The 21317-nt window shown below is 40.6% G+C and overlaps 2 protein-coding genes across 2 annotated transcripts in view; one reads left to right on the forward strand and one right to left on the reverse strand.

The window, feature by feature from the left end:
* The window catches only part of LOC141342353 (dynein axonemal heavy chain 11-like), a 260969-nt gene that overhangs the window by 166862 nt on the left and 72790 nt on the right, over positions 1 to 21317 (forward strand). The window lies entirely within an intron of this gene.
* LOC141342412 (dynein axonemal heavy chain 11-like) overlaps positions 1 to 21317 on the reverse strand; it is a 98677-nt gene that overhangs the window by 75660 nt on the left and 1700 nt on the right. The window contains exons 4-23 of the mRNA XM_073846857.1: positions 20012 to 20087; positions 19703 to 19892; positions 19525 to 19624; positions 17806 to 18017; positions 16263 to 16496; positions 16016 to 16183; positions 15352 to 15468; positions 15117 to 15254; positions 14917 to 15041; positions 14635 to 14830; positions 14399 to 14503; positions 13912 to 14307; positions 13500 to 13832; positions 7332 to 7586; positions 7010 to 7179; positions 6656 to 6878; positions 1392 to 1508; positions 517 to 603; positions 257 to 415; positions 92 to 175 (exon numbers count right to left, since the gene is read on the reverse strand). Of these exons, the coding sequence (XP_073702958.1) occupies positions 92 to 175; positions 257 to 415; positions 517 to 603; positions 1392 to 1508; positions 6656 to 6878; positions 7010 to 7179; positions 7332 to 7586; positions 13500 to 13832; positions 13912 to 14307; positions 14399 to 14503; positions 14635 to 14830; positions 14917 to 15041; positions 15117 to 15254; positions 15352 to 15468; positions 16016 to 16183; positions 16263 to 16496; positions 17806 to 18017; positions 19525 to 19624; positions 19703 to 19892; positions 20012 to 20087 (3485 nt within the window). The remainder of the gene's footprint in view (positions 1 to 91; positions 176 to 256; positions 416 to 516; positions 604 to 1391; positions 1509 to 6655; positions 6879 to 7009; positions 7180 to 7331; positions 7587 to 13499; positions 13833 to 13911; positions 14308 to 14398; positions 14504 to 14634; positions 14831 to 14916; positions 15042 to 15116; positions 15255 to 15351; positions 15469 to 16015; positions 16184 to 16262; positions 16497 to 17805; positions 18018 to 19524; positions 19625 to 19702; positions 19893 to 20011; positions 20088 to 21317) is intronic.

The following is a 21317-nucleotide window of genomic DNA, read 5'->3' on the forward strand; positions in this document are numbered from 1 at the left end:
TGGCCACACATGAAGTCAGATATTAGAAACACACAAGCACTAAAAACTCCTGTGTTTTAAAAAATATACATTTATATACAAGGATTCTTACTTTTGTAAACCTCCTCAGCTCTGTCTCCATGTGTTCTACATTGATCTCTCTCCATTTTGTCCTTGTCCATTCTACTACACTGCACTGTGAGGACACAGCATTGGGTTAAGTGGACAGTTCAAGCTTAAGTATTTAATTTTCTGTAGGAATAAAAGGATGATCCACCTGAGCACACAACACCAGATCCCAGAGCTGTTTCAAAACAGCAATGTCTTGCTGACAGAGCCTGAGTTGCTTAGTATCAGGGCTGCTCACTTCAAACAGCTTACAGGACTCCTGGAGATCTGCATTTTCTTCCTCTAAAACCAACATCTCCCTGTGACACTAACACACACAGCATAAACAAAAGGTCAATGTATGTAAATGAATGAAAATTAATTCTGTCGTATGATGGTTTGTTTGTATGAGAATAAATAAACATTTACTTTATCCAGGCAAGCATATGGTTTCTCTGTGTTGTACAGAAGAGGAGCTTCTCTTTTAAACCTCTCTCGAAACTGACTGAGCCTTATCTGTGAGGAGAGATATGAATCAGTGAAAACAAGACTATTAAAGGAGAAGTACACTTTCAGAACAAAAATGTACAGATAGTGTACTCACCCCTTTGTCATCCAAGATGTTCACATCTTTCTTTCTGCAGTCGTAAGGAAATTATGTTTTTTGAGGAAAACATTTCAGGATTTTTCTCCATATAATGGACTTCTATGGTGCCCCCGAGTTTGAACTTTCAAAAGGCAGCTTCAAAGGGCTCTAAATAATCACAGCCGAGGAAAGGAGGGTCTTATCTAGCAAATCGATTGGTTATTTTCAAAAAAACAAAAAAAAACTTACAATTTATATACTTTTTAACCTCAAATGCTCATCTTTTCTAGCTCTGTGTGTACTCTGTGTAGAGATTAAAAAGTATAAAAATTGAAAATGTTTTTAGAAAATAACTGATCGCTTCGCTAGATAAGACCCTTCTTCCTCGGCTGGGATCATTTAGAGTCCTTTGAAGCTGCATTTTTAAAGTTCAAACTCGAGAGCACCATAGAAGTCCATTATATGGAGAAAATCCTGAAATGTTTTCCTCAAAAAACATAATTTCTTTCAGCTGAAGAAAGAAAGACATGAACATCTTGGATGACAAGGGGGTGAGTACATTATCTGTAAATTTTTGTTCTGAAAGTGAACTCCTTTAAGCATATATATCCCGAAGTTGCAATATAAACCTTTTATAAGACTTTTAAACCTAAAAATATTTAATTTTGCTTAAAGAAATTTTACATTTACATCACTATTAATCTATCAGCATGCTCACCTCAAAGGCCACACACTTCCTGCGGATAACGGCCACCTCTGTGGTATGAAGAGGAGCAACTTCATGTTTCACTGTCCAGGCCAACTTCTTCATGTTGTTCCACTTCTCTGGCAACTCCTGATACAGTTAAATACAGTCAAACCAAAATGCATTCAGACACCTTCAACAGTTTAGAAAATGGTAATAAAATATGACAAGAGCTCAGAGTTAAACTGTGTCAGAACAAATTCATCTTGACAATGTCAGATAACTTTTATAGAAAGGTATGTAATGGATTACAGTCAACCAAAAATTCGGACAACTGTTAGTATGACGGTATATACACAACTAACATTACCTTGTTGACCAATTGCTAAGCAATGCTTAATTTTGTTCAGTCTGTGGTGTAAAAAGGTTGCATTAGCAATTAAAGAAAAAAGCTTAAGCTAAACATGGTGTCTGATTAATATTTGATCCCGAATTTTTAATGGTAGTCCACTGTATGAAGAATTTTGGGTATAGTAGGTCACAGTTTACATTATTTTGCTATCCCCACTTACATAAATTAACTATAGTGTCCTGCACCCACTAGTAAAAAAATATTAAAAATTATATCTGGTGTCTGAATAACTTTTGGTTTGACAGTACATTACAGTTAAGTAAACATTATTTAAATTAGCATATTAAAATTGAGACGTTTTAATCAATCATCCATCAAAATCTAATATATTATGAGTGTTAATAATTAATAATTATTTAGTCAGATTTGATTTAAGTCAGCATTGGATTAGGTACATGTAAAAGTAGTGAAAATGCAAGCACAATTAAATATCCAGCATTAATTAATCGGATGTTGATACTGGATGTATACACATTTAAACAAGCACAATTTAATCTCTAAAATAAATAAAATGTAAAAAATGAAAATGAAATTGACTTCTCACTTAAAATATTGTGCAAACGATAATTTAATTTGTAATGAAAAAATAAAATCCTTTTTTCTTGTGGTCTTAGACTTTTGGGGATAAAAATTAATTAATTTTTTTATATATTTAAAAATGTTTAAATTAGTTTAGAGATTGTATTGTAAAGTAAATAGATAACAGCATTCATGTTTGGAGAAAAAAAACTCACCAAAGTTGCATTTATTTGATCAAAAATATAGTAAAATAGTAATATTGTTATTACAATTTAAAAAAAAACTGGCTTTTATTTCAATATATTATTATTAAATGTAATTTATTCCTTTGATGGCAAAGCTAAATTTTTCAGAAACCATGATACACCTTTTTTCAAGATTCTTTGATGAAAATTCATTTCAAAAGAACACATATAACACATTGTAAACAAATGTTTGTTGATTTATTTAATTGTGATTATTCGATTTGATAGTACTAAAATGTAAGTGTCTTTACTCTGACTTTTGATCAATTTAAAAGGATTAGTTTACTTCCAGAATTAAAATTTCCTGATAATTTACTCACCCCCATGTCATCCAAGATGTTCATGTTTTTCTTTCTTAAGGTTTTTGAGGAAAACATTCCAGGATTTGAATGGGATGAAGGTCCAAATTGCAGTTTTAATTACAGCTTTAAAAGAGCTCTTCACGATCCCAGCCAAGGAACAAGGGTCTTGATTATTTTCTAAAAAATTGACAATTTATATACTTTTCTTTCTTTTTTTATATTCTTTCACTAGCTCCGAGATGTTCGTATACATTTTCACACATTACATAATCACGTTGGAAAGATCAGGCATTGTTTGTTTTTCATCTGTGTACTTTGGTTAAAAAAAAAGGTAGGGTAGGGCATTTGACTTTCTTTGCATGTTCGTTTTGTAAATACAGCGTCAGTACTTGAATCTACGTTATGCGTGACCTTTCCAATGTGACTATGTAAAGCGTGAGGTTGAGCTAGTGTAAGACAAGCATTTGTTGTTAAAAAGTATATATTTCTTTTTTTTTTTTTTAAATAACTAATCGTTTCACTAGATGAGACCCTTATTCCTCGGCTGGGATTGTGTAGAGCCCTTTGAAGCTGCTTGAAACTACAATTTGGACCTTCAACCTGCTGATCCCCATTGAAGTCCACAATATGGAGAAAAATCCTGGAATGTTTTCCTCAAAAACCTTAATTTCTTTTTAACTGAAGAAAGACAGACAAATATCTTGGATGACATGGGGGTGAGTAAAAATCTGGAAATTTTAATTTAGAAGTGAACTAATCCTTTTAGAAAATCCTTGCTAAATTATAATCTCTCAAAAAAATCTTTCTGACTCAAACATTTTAGATTGTAAAAAAGCTGACATAACTTGACAAAAAGGGTCATGACAAAACAGATCAAAACCCAAAGATGGCATCCTAAAAAGCATCCCTATTTCACAGTACATATTAAAGGGATAGGGATTGCGTATACTACGCCAGAGCGCATACACATGTAACACGCCAGATGCTGAGCACACTCTCAGGACAGCTGGACATGGCTGTGTATCAAAGGTAAAAAATGATATAAATACTGTTCAGTTTCTCACAAAAATCAATTGTTTTGTGTCTTAGGACATCAATGTATCCTCACGAGCCAAAGGGTTTAATATGGATTTGTCTGTGCATGTTTTTTTTTTTTTTTTTACTTTCAAAGTTTTGGTGCCCATTCACTGCCATTATATGACTAACAGACTGCAACGGTTTGAGTTAAACATCTTCGTTTGTGTTCAACTTAAGACAGTGTTGTTTTCGTCAACGATGACGATGACGAAATCATTTCGTTGACGCCACTTTTTTTCATGACGATAACGAGACGATGACGAGATAAAAATGGCTCTTTGATGAATAAAACATGACGAGACGTGTGTGAGTTTTCGTTGACGAGACGAGAATAGACGAAAATGTTAGTGGGTGGTCCGTCAGATGTTTAAAATGCATGACATTTCTGCTTATTGTGCATGCCAATTAAAACCTAAAAAGTATCTGCCGCTATGGCAAGCCATTTTAGCATTAAATACTCTTTGCCATACTAGTATGGCAAGCCGTTTTAGCATTCTGTCCTTGTTTGGTTACGCCCACCACCTGGCGTGCAGCGCACAACGTGCTCAACACGTCACATTGTTGTCACTCAGACAGACAGATGATTAACTATGATGGCGGCAGTTTGCACACAGGGTGGTCGCAAACGGGCGAGAGGACCTATGGGTGTATTTCAAATATATGTCTTTTATGTCTACCCAACAGCGTGCAGTTTTAAATAAACTAGACAACATAATAGATGCACTTGTCCAGGTAGAAAAGTTCTTTAAAGGATTGTTTTTAATAAAGATTTAATGCGAAAGAAAGGCATGAGAGCCTACTGCACTGCAAAAAATGCTTTTCTTACTTAGAATTTTGTCTTGTTTCCAGCCAAAATTTCTAAAAATTCTTAAATCAAGAAGGATTTTCTAGACTAAGTAAAAATTATTGTCTTGTTTTTAGTAAAAACAAGTCAAAATTAAGTGAGTTTCTGTTTAAAACAAGCTAAATAATCTGCCAATGGGGTAAGAAAAAAAATCTTATTTCAAGCAGAAAACTAGATTCAGACAACTCATTCAGCTAAACTGATTTTTTTTACATGCTTTAATATTTTTTTGTTACTAAAATTGAAAAATGTAAGTTTCTGTTTCAAAGTTTACAGATAGGTGGCTAATTTGTATGCCATTGATATGTTCAGTGTTCATGTAAACTGTTTAATAAACACTTCTGGCACTTTTTTCGAGTCTCTTCATTAGTTTTGTTTTTCCTGTAAATGATTCAATAAATACCATCCCGTGCCATTCATACCGAGGTATTACCGTACCGTGAAGTTTTGATACCGTTACATCCCTAGAAGTGACTAAAATTTGTTTAAAACTAATAAGCATTTTAGTCCAAAAGACTAAGACTAAATCTAAGATGGTTGTCAAAAACAACACTGACTGAAGAAACAAAGTCACCTACTAGGGATGCTCATTTCGGTTAATTTTCCTGACCGACAACCGCTGCTCGTTATCCGAACATTAACCGTTAACTGATAAAATTAGAATAATAAATTAGTTTAAAATAAAAATAGAATGCACGAGTATCTGTGATGATATATTAAAAATACAAGCAAATGTTTTATTTTAACGTGCAAACAGCAGCATACAGAGCAACAACAAAAACTGTATTGACATATACTTAAATTATCACGCATCAGCAGCGCTTCTGAGAACAGAGAAAATCTGAATGAAAAAAAAAGAATAATATAAATAGGCCTACACTAAATATGTATAAATTAAATAACTAGCTAATTAAGATGACAAAACTAAAACACACTAAATCCTTTTATGCGCTTTGAAGAACTGTACCGGTCTTATTCTTCTCGTCGGACATAAAAATATATAGCAGGCCAGCCAATACCTCAGTGTGCCTAGTTTTTAACATGTCCACATGCTGTACGGATAGGCAGGACCGCTGCCTGTTAACTCTTAGATCCGCGAAAAAAACACCATCACAAAAACCCTTTCAATTTGCGGTTCGGGACTTCCATCCACTGTCATATGCGTGTGGAGAAGCGCGTGTTTTACAGCGTTCAGCAATAGCCAATCACAGACATGTATGTTGATTTGATCATCACTGTGGCCAATCAGAGGAGGCTATGTTACAATCCACTCACCAACCAAAGTGCCGGTTTCAGTTTTTCTGATTTCTAAACTTTCGCAAACTCTCTTATTAAAACAAAGAAAGTGTTGGCAATATATAACTAAGAGATTAATTGTGCAGTGTAAAGGTTATTTTATTACTCTTTAATAACTTTATGAGATTGCGATGAACTACTCTATTGCGCACTTTCTAGACAATAATTCATTCAGAATTTGAATACATTCACTCACATATTCACTCTCTGATAACCCAATAACGCCACTTGCCATTGAGTTGCATATACTACATCTGTTAACTAAGTAAAGGTGAAGCGAAATATGTCTGTACAGCCACACTGCACGTGTCGACACCCGCGCGTGAGTAAACAGATAACTTACAAATAGCATTATTTCTTTCACCATGCAGCAAACGTAAAAATAAAAATAAATAAAATAAAATAGAAAAAAACCCTTTTAAACCGTTTAACTGATAGTAATAATCGGTTAAAATTCTTACTGTCGGTTAACGGTTAAACGGTCAATATGAGCATCCCTATCACCTACATCTTGGATGCCCTGGGGGTAAGCAGATAAACATATTTTTTTTTATTTTTGGGTGAACTATCCCTTTAAACTAAAGGCTGTGAAATACTCTTACCTCAAGCTGCATGTGGACACACTCAGGTAGGGTTTCTCCATACTGCTCCAGAAGATTGACCACATCAACGACAGGTTCAAAAAGCTGGTCGGTACCAGTCTGTCTGTCTTTGATCGCCAGCAGGTAACCCATCACCTGCACAAGAGCCTGGTAGTCTCCACCGCACACTGGCTCTTTAAGCCTGGATTCCGCCCGGAGCATGAACTCCTCTAGTTCGCCAATACTGAAGAACATCAAGATCACAAACCAGCAGAAATCAATTACTTTTATTGACTGAGGAAAGCATTTGGAGTTTAGAGGAAAATTGGGGCATTAAAGTGTTTTTTTCTATGTAATTACAGAAGGGGGTCTCACCTGCCAGTAACATAAGACACCAGGTGCTCCTTAAACATCCAGCTCCATTTTTTGATTATGTTTAAAAGACTCATCTTGAATGGACGGATATCCACTCTAAACCAACCGTCAAATACCTGCCAGTCCTCCAAACGGCTGACCTCTGTATACACCTCTTCATAATGATTCATCTGGTGTGAAAGGAGACAATTTACTGATAACATGACAAACCTTTTTTTACTACTAACAGAAAACAGTTTATGGACAGATCCATCCAAATATATTTCATTTTGTTTCAAAACCTGATATTCAAGAAGAAAGATTAAAAGCTGTATAGTTTCACCTGCTCTTTGAATTGCGCTGTGGTGGGAGGATTTTCTGGAAATGCATTTTCTCCATAGGCTTCCACCTCTTCAGCTGTCAGTGCATGACCATAGAGGAGGAACTGCCTGAGAAATTCAACCCTGTCATCAAGCCACAGGGGACTGTAGCGGATAAGTGTGTCCTGGTATTGCAAGGCTTTCTTCATGACTTCATCAACTCTCTCCATCACTTCCTGCTGGAGATCTGTTAGGTCTAACATGTCCTCAACATCAGCCTAAACAATGTATGAGGTCAAAAAATAAGAAAAGTTATTTGTAAATTTAAAAACAATACTGCGAAACTTCTTTCTGATATATATTACTCACAAATAAAGAGAAAGCACAGGTATCCAAATATCTGAGATCACTAGTGAAAATGCGTATAATTTGTCATTTAAAAATGTAATAATTTTAGAAAAATTCAAAATAATGGCATGCCTTTATTTTATTAGAACACCTTATTTGTTTTCCGTGCTTTCTGAGTACAGACACCAACCCATCCCTACACTTAACATCTCCTGCACAACCTGGAACATAACATTTATTTCCGTGATCTGCCATTTTTGCTATTGTCCTCGCTTTGTTATTTCACAATAGCCTACCTGCAGAACTTCTGATGATTCGGCTATGCAAATGTTGGGGGCGTAACTATTAATGATACCGAGACTATTACGTAATAGTCGCTGTTATGTTAAGATTGACCTACTTTTCAGTGGTCTTTTGCAAACACCAGATTTATATAAGAAGGAGGAAACGATGGTGTTTGAGACTCACGGTATGTCATGTCCATGTACAGAACTGTTATTATTTAACTATGCCAAGGTAAATACAGTTCCCTTTCGATACTTTCACTCGTACTGCGTCTGTAAAGACGCTTATGGGGAAAAGCTCCTTTTCTCCTGAGACTGAAGCATTTCAATAACGCAGTGTAACTGCACGGCCATTGGTTCGTGCAGTGTTAAAGAAACGAACCAATGGCTCGGCAGCGGAGATGCACAAACCTATGGCGATGATTCGCGCCCGATCGCGCCAAAAGGGGCGGAGCATCTGGCTATATAAGCGAGCATTTCGCCATAGGGAACTCAGATCCTTCTTCTTCAGCGACGACTTCTGATCTTCGCAGAGACTGACTACGCAGACTTCGCTCAAGCAAGCCTCTTCTTCGCCGTTGACGAGCCTCGCAGCGGATCTTCACTGCTCGGCGGATTGACGCTCCGGAGCTGATTCCCTGCTGCTATCCGGCGAACATCTAAAAGAGCAAATTAAGAGCAAATTTCTACGGCGTTGTTTCAAATGCCGCGGCGTTTTTGTCGCTCGTGCAGAGCCCCTCTGCACGCCGCTGACACTCACGCTGAGTGCGTCTCGTGCCTGGGTCACGCCCACGCTGAGGCTGCGCTCAATGAGACGGAATGTTCCCACTGCGGGAATATGAGTCTCACTTCCCTCCGCTCGCGGCTAGCTTTCTTTTCAGAGAGCGACGCCGCTTCTCGCGCCCTCCCGCTTACTTCCTCGCAAGAACCTGCTAGGAAGAAGCAGCGGGGCAAGAGATCTAAGAGCGTGGTGACAGGCGAGCTCACGCCGGCTCAGACCCCGCGTGCCTCGCCTTCACCACACGGAGAGGAATCGCCAGTTCTCTTCCTGCATCCTGACCAGCGTCCCACTGCGGCTGCGAGCGATCTGGTCTCCTTCGGAGGAAGTGAATGCGAGGATGACAGCATGTCATTGGCCGCATCTGACGCAGAGGAGTTGTCGGGCTCTTCCCATGACCCCGCCCCCTTGCCGTCTGCGCAATCCAGCGCCGCCAGCGCCGGTATGGACGCCGAACTGTTCCGCGTCCTATCTAAAGCTGTTGAGGAGCTGGATCTTCAATGGTCTCCTCCCGAGGAGCCCTCTAGGAGCCGGTTGGACGAATGGTTTCTGCCGGGGCGCCGCCAGGCCCCTCGTCAGCGAGCTTCACCATTCTTCCCCGAAGTCCACGACGAAATCTCTAAGTCCTGGCGTGCTCCATACTCCGCCCGCCTTCATACTTCCTCTTCTGCTGCCCTCACCACGGTCGATGGCGCTGAGGAAAAGGGCTACGAGAAGCTGCCCCCGCTGGACGAGTCAGTTGCTGCGCACCTTTGCCCGCCCACCGCTATCGGTTGGAAGGCGAGGGCGTCACACCCGTCTAAGCCTTGCAGAACGACCTCTACCCTCGCTGGACGAGCGTATTCGTCTGCTGGACAGGCAGCTTCAGCGCTTCACTCGATGGCGGTACTCAAGGTGTACCAAGCAAAGCTCCTCCGCGGTCTGGACGAGTTGAACCTGGACGATTCCCCGCTCAGAGAGATACGTAGCGCTACGGATTTGGCGTTACGCGCCACGAAGATGACGGCTCAGGCGATCGGGCGATCGATGGCCAGTTTAGTGGTGCTGGAGCGCCACTTGTGGCTTAACTTGACGGAGATCAAGGACGCGGATAAGGTCGCCTTCCTTGACTCCCCCATCTCGCCGACCGGCCTGTTCGGCCCAGCTGTCGAGGGTTTCGCGGAGCGCTTCACCGCGGCGCAGAAATCGTCCCAAGCCATGCGACATTTCCTGCCCAAACGCTCGAGCTCTGCAACGGCTCCTAGTCGCCCCAAGCCGGCGCCGACTCAGCAGCCTGCGAAAGCCACGCCCCCAGCTGCGCAACCAGCGCCTCAGACGGAGCTCCGTCCTCGGTCACGCCCAGCCAAGCGCTTTCCCTTCCCTAAGCGTCAGGGACCTCGGCCAAGAGTGGTGCTGGACCAGGCGCCGCCAGCGTCTTCCTGATCTCAACAGCAGGAAGAGGGAGGGGCCAAGTCTCGCAGCAGCCGGACCAGCCCCCAAAGTGCCTCTTTTAAGCCCTTCTACACTCCGTTCTGTTCCGGGTGTAAGGGAACTTATGTTTGTGAAAAATGTAGCTGTAACTCACGGGCCCTTTATATCAGCGCCCTTACAGCAAACCGCTGTGATAGCGGGAAAAATAAAAAACAAACATTTTCAAGAAAAGAGCAAATTTCCTCTTCCAATGCTTTCAGACAGCATACAGCTGTGCGAACCATTGCAGCCCCTAGCGACACGATCCGCGGCATGGCAAGCCATCCCCGGAGTGTCAAAATGGTTTTTGGGTATAATAGAACGAGGCTATGTACTCCAGTTCGCTCGAAGACCTCCTCGCTTTCATGGTGTGATCACCACCTCAGTTCGCAGCAAAGACGTAGACGTCTTGCGATTAGAGGTAAAGAATCTGTTGGCCAAGGGCGCCGTGGAAACGGTCCCCCCAACACAGAGCGAGTCAGGTTTTTACAGCCGTTACTTCCTCGTTCCAAAGAAGGATGGCGGTCTACGCCCCATCCTCGACCTCAGACAGCTGAATCGCGCCCTCATGAGACGGCCGTTCAGAATGCTTACACTAAAACAGATCCTCTCGCAGATACGCAAAGAGGACTGGTTTTGTTCACTGGATCTGAAGGATGCATACTTCCACATTCAGATCGCCCCCCATCACAGGCAATTCTTGAGATTCGCCTTCGAGGGAGTGGCATATCAATATACAGTCCTTCCGTTCGGACTGTCGTTAGCCCCTCGCACGTTTACAAAGTGCATGGACGCAGCACTTTCCCCTCTGAGGCAGATGGGAATCCGCGTCCTGAACTATCTGGACGACTGGCTCATCCTAGCCCAGTCAGAGAGCGAGCTAACACACCACAGAGCCTTAATCCTCAGCCACTTAGAGTGCCTAGGACTCAAGGTCAATTTTGCCAAGAGCGTGCTGTCTCCCAGCCAACGCATTGCGTTCCTGGGAGCAGTTTTCGACTCACGTCAAATGAAGGCAGCAGTTGCGCCGCAGAGAGCCCAAGCCATTCGCAGGCTCGCGGCTTCCTTCAAAATAGGAGCCCTTCGCCCTCTCAAGGTTTTTCAGAAGATGCTCGGCCTTATGGCCTCAGCATCTCCAGTACTTCAGTTGGGTCTGCTTCAAATGCGCCCCCTGCAGTTCTGGTTGAAACCAAAGGTTCCTCCTCAAGCGTGGCGTTTGGGACGCCAGCGCATCAAGGTAGATCGGGCCTGTATAGCAGCCCTGGCTCCTTGGAGGTGCGCTCAATGGATGGAACAGGGCGTTCCCCTGGACTTGGTGGTCAGAAGGAAAGCGGTCTCGACAGACGCCTCCAACTTAGGTTGGGGGGCGCTGTGCGACGGCCAGCCTGCTTTCGGCCTATGGTCGAAAGCAGAGAGTCGCCTTCACATCAACTGCTTGGAAATGCAGAACCAGCATTGGTTTCCAGATCTTCCCAGGCTGCTCTCAAGAGCACCATGGGCCGTGCCACTGAGACGAGATCTCTTAACACAGGCGAACAGAACGATATGGCACCCCCAACCGGAATTGTGGGCGCTACACGTTTGGGCTCTAGACGGGAGCCTTTAAGTCTCCCTGAGTCGGTTTTGAGTACTATGTCACAGGCTAGAGCACCCTCTACGAGGCGGCTCTACGATCTCAAGTGGTCTGTCTTTTCCGCCTGGTGTTCCACCCGCGGTACGGACCCAATTTTATGTGACATATCTGTGATATTGTCCTTCTTGCAAGAGCTGTTGGATAAGGGGAGATCCCCTTCCACGCTCAAGGTCTATGTTGCAGCTATAGCGGTATTCCATGACCTTGTAAACGGTCAATCTGTGGGAAGGAACGACTTGGTCGTTCGTTTCTTAAAGGGGTCAAGGCGGATTAATCCCCCTCGCCCCATTACGGTTCCGTCTTGGGACTTACCCACAGTGTTGAGGGCCCTGAAGGGCCCTCCCTTCGAACCGCTTCAGTCCATAGGCCTTCGCCCCCTGACGTTGAAGACTGCCCTGCTATTGGCATTAGCATCAGTCAAACGCATGGGTGATTTACAGGCGCTCTCTGTGAGCCCCGTTTGCTTGGAATTCGGGCAAAATGACTCTAAGGTCATCCTGAAGCCAAAGCATGGGTATGTTCCCAAAAGTCTCTCTACACCCTTTAGAGACCAGATTATTTCCCTTTTGGCTCTTCCTCCTACGGAGCAAGACCAGGGATTTAACCCTCTCTGCCCTGTCAGGGCTCTGAGATGTTATATAGAGCGTTCTGCCCCTTTTAGGCAGTCAGAACAGCTGTTTGTATGTTTGGTGGCCGCACCAAGGGGTGTTCGGTCACAAAACAGAGACTATCCAAATGGATTGTGGAAGCCATCACGCTGGCTTACTCCTCTTTGGGCCTACAATGTCCCATGGGAGTAAGGGCCCATTCGACGAGGGGCATCGCCTCGTCTTGGGCGTGGTCTAGTGGGGTTTCCATTGCAGAGATTTGTGCGGTGGCAGGCTGGGCCTCACCGTCCACATTTGCTAGATTCTATAACTTGGACGTTCCAGTCTTACAGACTCGGGTCCTTTCCACATAGTGGTATGTTTTACCAGTATGTTATATATAGTGCGTCTTGGCCTCTGTGGAGCTCCAAGTGTACTTATTCCTTGGAACGGATGTTTATCAGGCTATCTGATCGAACAAATTGGCCCTTATTAGCCCTTTAGTGCTAGGGTCATGTCAGTCGTTCCTCTACCTTAGCAACGGCGGGATTGTACTGGTTCCCCATAAGCGTCTTTACAGACGCAGTACGAGTGAAAGTATCGAAAGGGAACGTACTCGGTTACTTTCGTAACCTCGGTTCCCTGAGATACGGGAACGAGTACTGCGTTGCTGGCCGTGCTAGGTAGCTGCACGACTCAGTCGTCGCTTCAGTCGAAGTACCTGAGTTCCCTATGGCGAAATGCTCGCTTATATAGCCAGATGCTCCGCCCCTTTTGGCGCGATCGGGCGCGAATCATCGCCATAGGTTTGTGCATCTCCGCTGCCGAGCCATTGGTTCGTTTCTTTAACACTGCACGAACCAATGGCCGTGCAGTTACACTGCGTTATTGAAATGCTTCAGTCTCAGGAGAAAAGGAGCTTTTCCCCATAAGCGTCTTTACAGACGCAGTACTCGTTCCCGTATCTCAGGGAACCGAGGTTACGAAAGTAACCGAGTACGTTTTCCATTCTATGGCACCTTTAAAACGAAGCAATTGCAAAAAAGGTTCAATGTGACCTCAGATATTTGAAAGCCACTCTAAATTAACTGTGACCCATTAACTGTGAGTACCTGGTAGTCCTCCACGTTTAGGTGAGGAGCCACCCTCTTCACTTGAGCAGACATCTTGAACACATCTCCTAGTAATTCTTCGACCAACTCATTAAGTCCATCACCACCATCTTGATCCAGAGATGGTTTAAACTTGATCTCAGATCCCATCAGTAACATCTGAGCCTCAAACAAAGGAGCCTGCCTCACTGAGCCCTCCATGTTCTCAATGAAAAACTCCAGAGAAGTTGAGACAGCACTGAAAAATCCCTCAACCACCATATCATCTACGTACTCCAAGTAGGCCTTCCATGCATCTGAAGAACTATCCACAGCAAAAAGGATCAGGTTCTCCTGGGAAAGATACAAGAAAACAGAAATGTTAAAGAAACAGAGTGTAGCAAAAAAATAATTAGAAAAAGCTCTTCCTCACCTGTAACAAATTATGGATAATTTCTCCATCTTTCCTGAGATTGCTGTAGCATTTTGCTATTCTTGCTGATTTATCATCCAGCTGCAGGGTTGATTCTTTCTTATGGTCTTTCCTGCAGAACATTGGCTGTTTGCTCCATCCATTCATTAGAACTTCAATTATCTCAACATTGTCTTTAGTTTTTTGTAGTCTTCTCTCTAGATGATAGACAGTGTCCTTCAATGTGCAGATGTAGCTCCAGCAGTTCTGGTCTTGCCATGTAAGCTCAGTTTCTGCTTGATAGATTTGCAGATCAATGTTCTCCATCTCCACTTTCATAAGAGGAGCCTCCACTTCAAGAGTCGTCTGTTTCAGCTTGTTATACCACTGCACCATTAAATGTAGGCTCCCAAGGTTCTAACGGAGATCAGGTAAAGTACTCATATTAATGCCATAGACCATAAAAACCAAATTTACCTGCTAGCAGACAAACTGAGCATTCACTAACCTTAAAGAACATCTTTCTATTTTCATACACCGTCACAGCAGCAGAAGGGATGTTCATCTGATTAAGGATTTTCAGGTGTTTCACGTCCTTGATCACAGCAATCAGCTAAGGTGAAAAAGTTCAGTATTATGCAAATGAGTACACTGAAAGATTCCTCAAAATTAGATGCTCTAACAATTTAAATTAATGCCTTATGTTGAGATCAATTTTAAACGCACTACAGTTATGTTCTTCACCTCCTGATTGACGTTTACTGACAGCAGGTCAGTACTGGGATTTCTTTTGATTAGGGGCTGATCCAGGTTCATCTGGCAGACTTGGTTAATATTGCCACACCAGCTCAAATAGACCTGCTTTTCATACTCATCCAAATGAGAGGACATCTCCAGGTACTTATGATAGACCAGCTCCATTTCTGCTCCTTTGATACTCCTGTAATTTAAACGCACAATCATCTTATATTTGTACCACTAAAAAAACAGAAAAATAATAATCTAAATAGACTTTAAAACACTTACACATCCAGAACAAACTGAAAATTGTTCCAAGGGATTTGGATTCTGTCTCTAAGCATTTTTGCCCACTTTAGACACCCAGTCATAGCAGGCATGTTTTTGCTCAAATGCAGCTTGTTTCTTTTTTTCTGGAATTAAATGATAAATTACACAACATCCTTTTTGTACATGAACAAAAGTATGTTGAAAAACAACTACTTTACCTGCTCAAGATGAGAATCAAACAGGTGTTTGCATTGGTCCAGCTCATCTCCAAAAAGCTGTATCACTTTGGAGAAATTAGGAATGAACGTTTCCTTTATGAGGTCTCTTTCCAAGAGGGGTTTGAGCACAGCGACCAGCTTAAAACACATACAGATTAAAAGGTTATGTGGGTTAGACTATTTTAGGCTTTTTCCTATTCATTTGAACTAAATCGGTCTTACCAGAATAGCTTACTTTGAAAACTGATTCCAATCCTGAACAATCTTGAAAGGCAAGGCACAAAATACTGGACAGTCGTCGATCGAAATCTGCAACTCTTTCTTGGAAACTTGAAAAGTCTTTTTCGAAATCCTTTACATAAAGTATAAAAAAACATAAGATAAATGTTGAATAAAGTATTTAATAATATATAATATTCTATCCTGGTCAAAAAAGTTTTAATTTATATTAAGTATAATTAATTCGTTAACAAACGTGTATTAGAATGTACATTATGTTAAACAATATAGACTGATATCTAATTAATTTTTTGATAATGACATGTTAAGTTTTAAACATTACTATAAAATTGTTGCCAAAAAAAACGTTACATTAAATGATGATTTATGGGAACAATTAAGCCTTTGAGCATAAAAAAAGAAGGTTGTCAATTATCAGGCATGTAGTATCCAAACATACCCTATATTTACAAGAAAGCCTCTATAAAAAAACTGAACTATACCAAGAGTTATATCTGCTATTCTACTGAACAATCATATATCACATTATCTGACATATTCAGTGAGATATTTTTATCATAGTATAAGACATCAAACTGTTTAAGCTAATATTGCAACTTTGTAAATCTATATATCTTCTAACACATCCCAAGCAAGGAATTAACTCCATGCAATTATACCTGAGAAGTCAAATCAAGTGGATTGTATTCTTGATCCCTCATGGCTTTGCAAAGCTGCAGAAACTCTGCATGTAGTCGAGAGACCTGTTCAGTATAAACCCTTCCTCTGAGACCTCCAAAAACCAGCTTCTCCAATCTTTGGAACTCCAGGGTAGTGGAGAAAAGAGCCTGGAAATAAATAAAATAAAACTAAATGGTGGCTGAAAGTGAAAGTGTATATTATCGCTTCAAAAGATGTACTGCTTACCTTCAACTGTAAAACACGAGCCAAGAAGCCATCAAATCGAGTAAAAACAAGAGCCGAAGGGAAATCCCAGCACTTTGGTGTAGAATAATGACTGGCCAGAGCAGCCACCTTCTGTCTGTATGTCTTGAATGTTTCTCTGACACACCTGAAAACTCCCACCACAGTCTGTAACTTCTCCAAACTATCTTCAGTCTCTGCTCTCAGCAGCTCCTCTGCACTGAGATATGAAGTGGCCTAGATGGAGGAAAGATTTGGTTACAAGAAAAAAAGTTGTAACCTCTATTCCAATTACTCTATCCATTCCCAAAATAGAAGAGAATCCGAATAGAACTGATAATTAATACGTTGCCTTCCAAAAATGGATGATTTTTAATTGATAGACTCATGGGCTAATTACACACAGAAGTGCCTATAGGACAAAAAAATGAATTATATACAGTATTCATACCCCTTTTTTCACGTTTTGTTATGTCACTGCCGTATGTTAAACTGCTTTAAATTACTTTTTTCCACATCAATCTAAACTCCATACACCATAATGACAAAGCAAAACAGAACTGAAATATTTTTTTTTAACTGAAATAAGTACATTGCATAAGTACTCATACCCTTGACGCAGTACTTAGCTGAAGCACCTTTTTGGGTATGATGCCACAAGTTTTGCACATCAGCATTTGATAACTATCTGCCATTCTTCTTCTCACCTCTTTACCTCTCAAACTTTGTCAGCTTGGATGGTGGCAGACGCACATTTTCAGGTTTCTCCAGAAATATTTGATTGGGTTTAAGCCCAGGCTGTGGCTGGGCCACTCAAGAACATTTACAGAGTTGTCTATAAGACACTCATACTGTGTGCTTATGGGGCATTGTCTTATAAAAAGGTAAACCTTCTGCTCACTCAGAGGTTCTGAATACTCTGGACTGGGTTTTCATTAAGGCTATCTCTATATTTTTGAGCAATGAGCTTAACCTTCAGCTTCTGTGCTAAACTGTCCAATGTCCCAAAGTGGATGAATACTTATGCAATATAATAATTTAAGTTTTTTTTTCGTTTTTTTTAATAAAAAACGTGTTTTTTGCTTTGCCATTATGGTGTATAGAGTGTAGACCAACGTGGAAAAAAGTAATTTGTAGCAATCTGAAGGAAAAACTTTATCAAATCCAGTTCAAGGAAATGCATTTTTGTATTCATTTTGGTCTTATATGGTTTTGATAATATTTTCAATAATAATTTTAATTTAATGACTCCTGAGCAAAATGTACTATGTAAAACTAATTTGAGTGTACACATCTTAATTATAAATCAAGTTTTGTTCTCAATTTTTTTTATATAATACTTTTTTGGGGGGTGTTGCACCACATGACATTTTACAACCTAATCTTGCCTTGTCAAAAAAGATTAAATCTGTTATCTTAAGAGATTGTTGAGCTTAAAACAGCATGTTTCTGCATGTTGGTTGCATCACATGACTGGTTTGCCAAATAAACATTCTCAGACAATACACACTAAGCATAAATTAGATGATTGTCACATATGTAATACCTGCTGAATGAAGAGGTTGCAGAGCTCCTGCAGCAGAGCAACGATGCGTGCAGGTGAACGATAGAATGAACAGTGAGTCCAGACCAGAAATATAAGATGAAAAACTGGTGGAATGAGCTTATGGATGGATGAGAACTCATTTTCCTCCAGTTGAGACAGCAACGATCTCAAAGGCTGAAGGTGAAGATCTATAGCTCTGGCTTCCTGCAAAGCTGAGTGACAAATACACATAAACAATATCTAAGAAGAATATTAACAGTAAGAACAGTAGAAAACTCAACTGTAACAAATGTGACACTGGACCACAAAATCAGTCATAAGTGTTTTTTATTTTAAATCAAGACTTATCATTTATCATCTAAAAGCTGAATATATAAGCTTTCCATTGATGTATGGACAATATTTGGTCAAGATACAACTACAGTGGTGTGAAAAAGTGTTTGAAATCAAGAAATCACTTAAATAAGACCTGCCTGACAAAGTGAAGTAGACCAAAAGATCCTCAAAAGCTACACATCATGTTGAGATCCAAAGAAATTCAGGATTATAAAGCCATTTCTAAAGCTTTGGGACTCCAGCGAACCACGGTGAGAGCCATTATCCACAAATGGCGAAAACATGGAACAGTGGTGAACCTTCCCAGGAGTGGCCGGCCGACCAAAATTACCCCAAGACTCATCCAAGAGGTCACAAAAGACCCCACAACAACATCTAAAGAACTGCAGGCCTCTCTTACCTCAGTTAATGTCAGTGTTCATGACTCCACCATAAGAAAGAGACTGGGCAAAAATGGCCTGCATGGCAGAGTTCCAAGACAAAAAACACTGCTGAGAAAAAAGAACATAAAGGCTCGTCTCAGTTTTGCCAGAACACATCAAGCTGAAGCGAACTTGGGTTCTGCATCAGGACAATGATCCAAAACACACCAGCAAATCCACCTCTGAATGGCTGAAGAAAAACAAAATGAAGTCTTTGGAGTGGCCTAGTCAAAGTCCTGACCTGAATCCTATTGAGATGCTGTGGCATGACCTTAAAAAGGCAGTTCATGCTCGAAAACCCTCCAATGTGGCTGAATTACAACAATTCTGCCAAGATGAGTGGGCCAAAATTCCTGCACAGCACTGTAACAGACTCATTGCAAGTTATCGCAAATGCTTGATTGCAGTTGTTGCTGCTAAGGGTGGCCCAACCAGTTATTAAGTTTAGGGAGCAAACACTTTTTCACACAGGGCCATGTGGGTTTGGATTTTGTTTTCCCTTCATAATGAAAAACTTCATTCAAAACTGCATGTTGTGTTTACTTGTGTTATCTTTGATTCATATTTAAATTTGTTTGATGATCTGAAACATTAAAGTGTGACAAACATGCAAAAAAATAAAAAATCAAGAAGGGCGCCAACACTTTTTCACACCACTGTATTTGAAAAGCTGGAATCTGAGGGTGCAAAAAAGAAGTATTGAGAAAACTGCCTTTAAAGTTGTCCAAAATGAAGTTCTTAGCAATAAATTTTACTAATCAAGTATTAAGTTTCGATATGTTTATGGTAGAAAATGTAAAAAATATCACCACGAAACATGATCTTTACTTAATATCCTAATGATTTTTGGCATAAAAGAAAAATCTTTTGACCTATACAATGTATTTTTGCCTATTGCTACAAATATACTTTTTTGTGGTCCAGGTTCAAAAAAATGTGTTAGGAACATCGCATGCCTTACCATCAAAAACAGCCTCCTTCAAAGCTTTGAATGATGGGAAATAACTGCTGTCTATAATTTCTAGGATCCTCATCATTTTCTGAACACAAGGATTCTGAAACTGAGATTTACAAAGATTTAGTACATTCTCAAATATTTCTGCTTGCTCATACACCATGACATTGGTTTCTAGACTAACCTGTTCATTAATACTCTGCATGTTTGTTTTCCTGGATCTCCAGCAGTCAAGTTCAGCTTTTGGTCCAGGGTTTGATCCTGTCACAATCAAGTCAGCAGAATCTGCTCTCAAGACTTTATGGATCATGTGCGTCCAGCTGATGACCATGGACTCAATTGCATGTATCATGGCTCTGTTGCGACTGTCTTGCCTAGTTTGAAAACGAGAATTTGATTGTTGTTACAGTCAAACTGAAGACACTTACTCTGTATACATGAGAATTAACAAGTGAGTCAGACTACAAGCAAACAAACATAAAAACACTCCTACAGTATGATCGTTGCCTCTGGACAGTGCTCTATCCATTCTCTGATGGCAGGAACGGGAAGGATGGTTTTGCCATAATTAGAGGTCGACCGATGTATCGGTTTTGCCGATTAATCGGCACCGATAGTTGATTGGCCGAACTATCGGTTATCGGCAAAAATCCTTGCCGATAGTTTTCCAGGTTGCGTTCTTTGCTGAAGCGGCTCACGCTCCGCTGTCATGGAGTATGAGAGGTTAAGCCCCAGACCAATGTTTAATGCCAGGATTGTTACCATATATTTGTATTGATTTATATCCAGCTGTCTATATTCTTAGCCAGCAAAGTTGCAGGTGTAAAGACATGAGAAAGCAAACTGTGTTCATTCAGCCGACAAAATCAGTCACAGCGCGCCTTAGTTTTACATTACACATCTTTCCTACATAGTTCATAAAGACTTGACCCTGTGCTGGAAAATTGAGTATTGTGCATTTAAGCAAAATATTTATATTTCTGTAGCTCTAATTAAGTCTGTATGCTTAATACAGAGCTATAATTTATGTTTTAGCCTTCTTCAGGCCGTTAAAGCATGGTGAGTTTGCATCTTGTTACGCACTTTATTTCACAATGCTATTTTCCTGTTCCTATTTGATTTTAATAACTGATCAACAAAAATATCTATTAAAAATTAAGATAAAAATAATACAAAACGAAATTCGTTAAAGAAGGGATTTTCCACAAATAAAAACGTACGAAGTGGTCAAAAATTGTGTCTGACCCTCTCCAATTCTCCTGGCGTATTGCCGTCCAATTCATACCACGTCCTTTATGACATTTACAAATTACACAAACTTCTTTCGTAATTAACATATTAAACTGAAACAAAACAAAAACAAATAATATTTAAACATAAATGTAAAACAGAAAAGAAATTGTTTCTGAAATGGCTGCAATATAGATCGCACTTTCTCTTTCCGTTTCATGTTTAAACTAACCTTTGCCGCTTTTTTGATCATTCTTGAAGTAAACATTTGCCCGTTTGGTGATTAAATAAACTGTTTTAGATTTATGCTTGAACTATACAACGCGTCCTGTGTGTGTGTGATACCTGCAAGTTGTCCGCGCAACACAGCGCTGCACTTTTGTTCGGTTTCATTAAAGGGTGGGTGAAAAATAGATTCTCCGACGCACCTCAATCCTCTCTTCAATGAGCGTGTGTTTTTCCCGCATATGGCACGCGCGCGCGCCAGAAACGCGGCTGGCTTCATTGCACAGAATTTCCACAGTGAGCTAAGTGTGTATTGTTTGACCGTGTGAGCTATCAATCGCAGT

Source organism: Garra rufa, chromosome 9, assembly GCF_049309525.1.
Source record: "Garra rufa chromosome 9, GarRuf1.0, whole genome shotgun sequence".
Taxonomy (NCBI): Eukaryota; Metazoa; Chordata; class Actinopteri; order Cypriniformes; family Cyprinidae; genus Garra; species Garra rufa.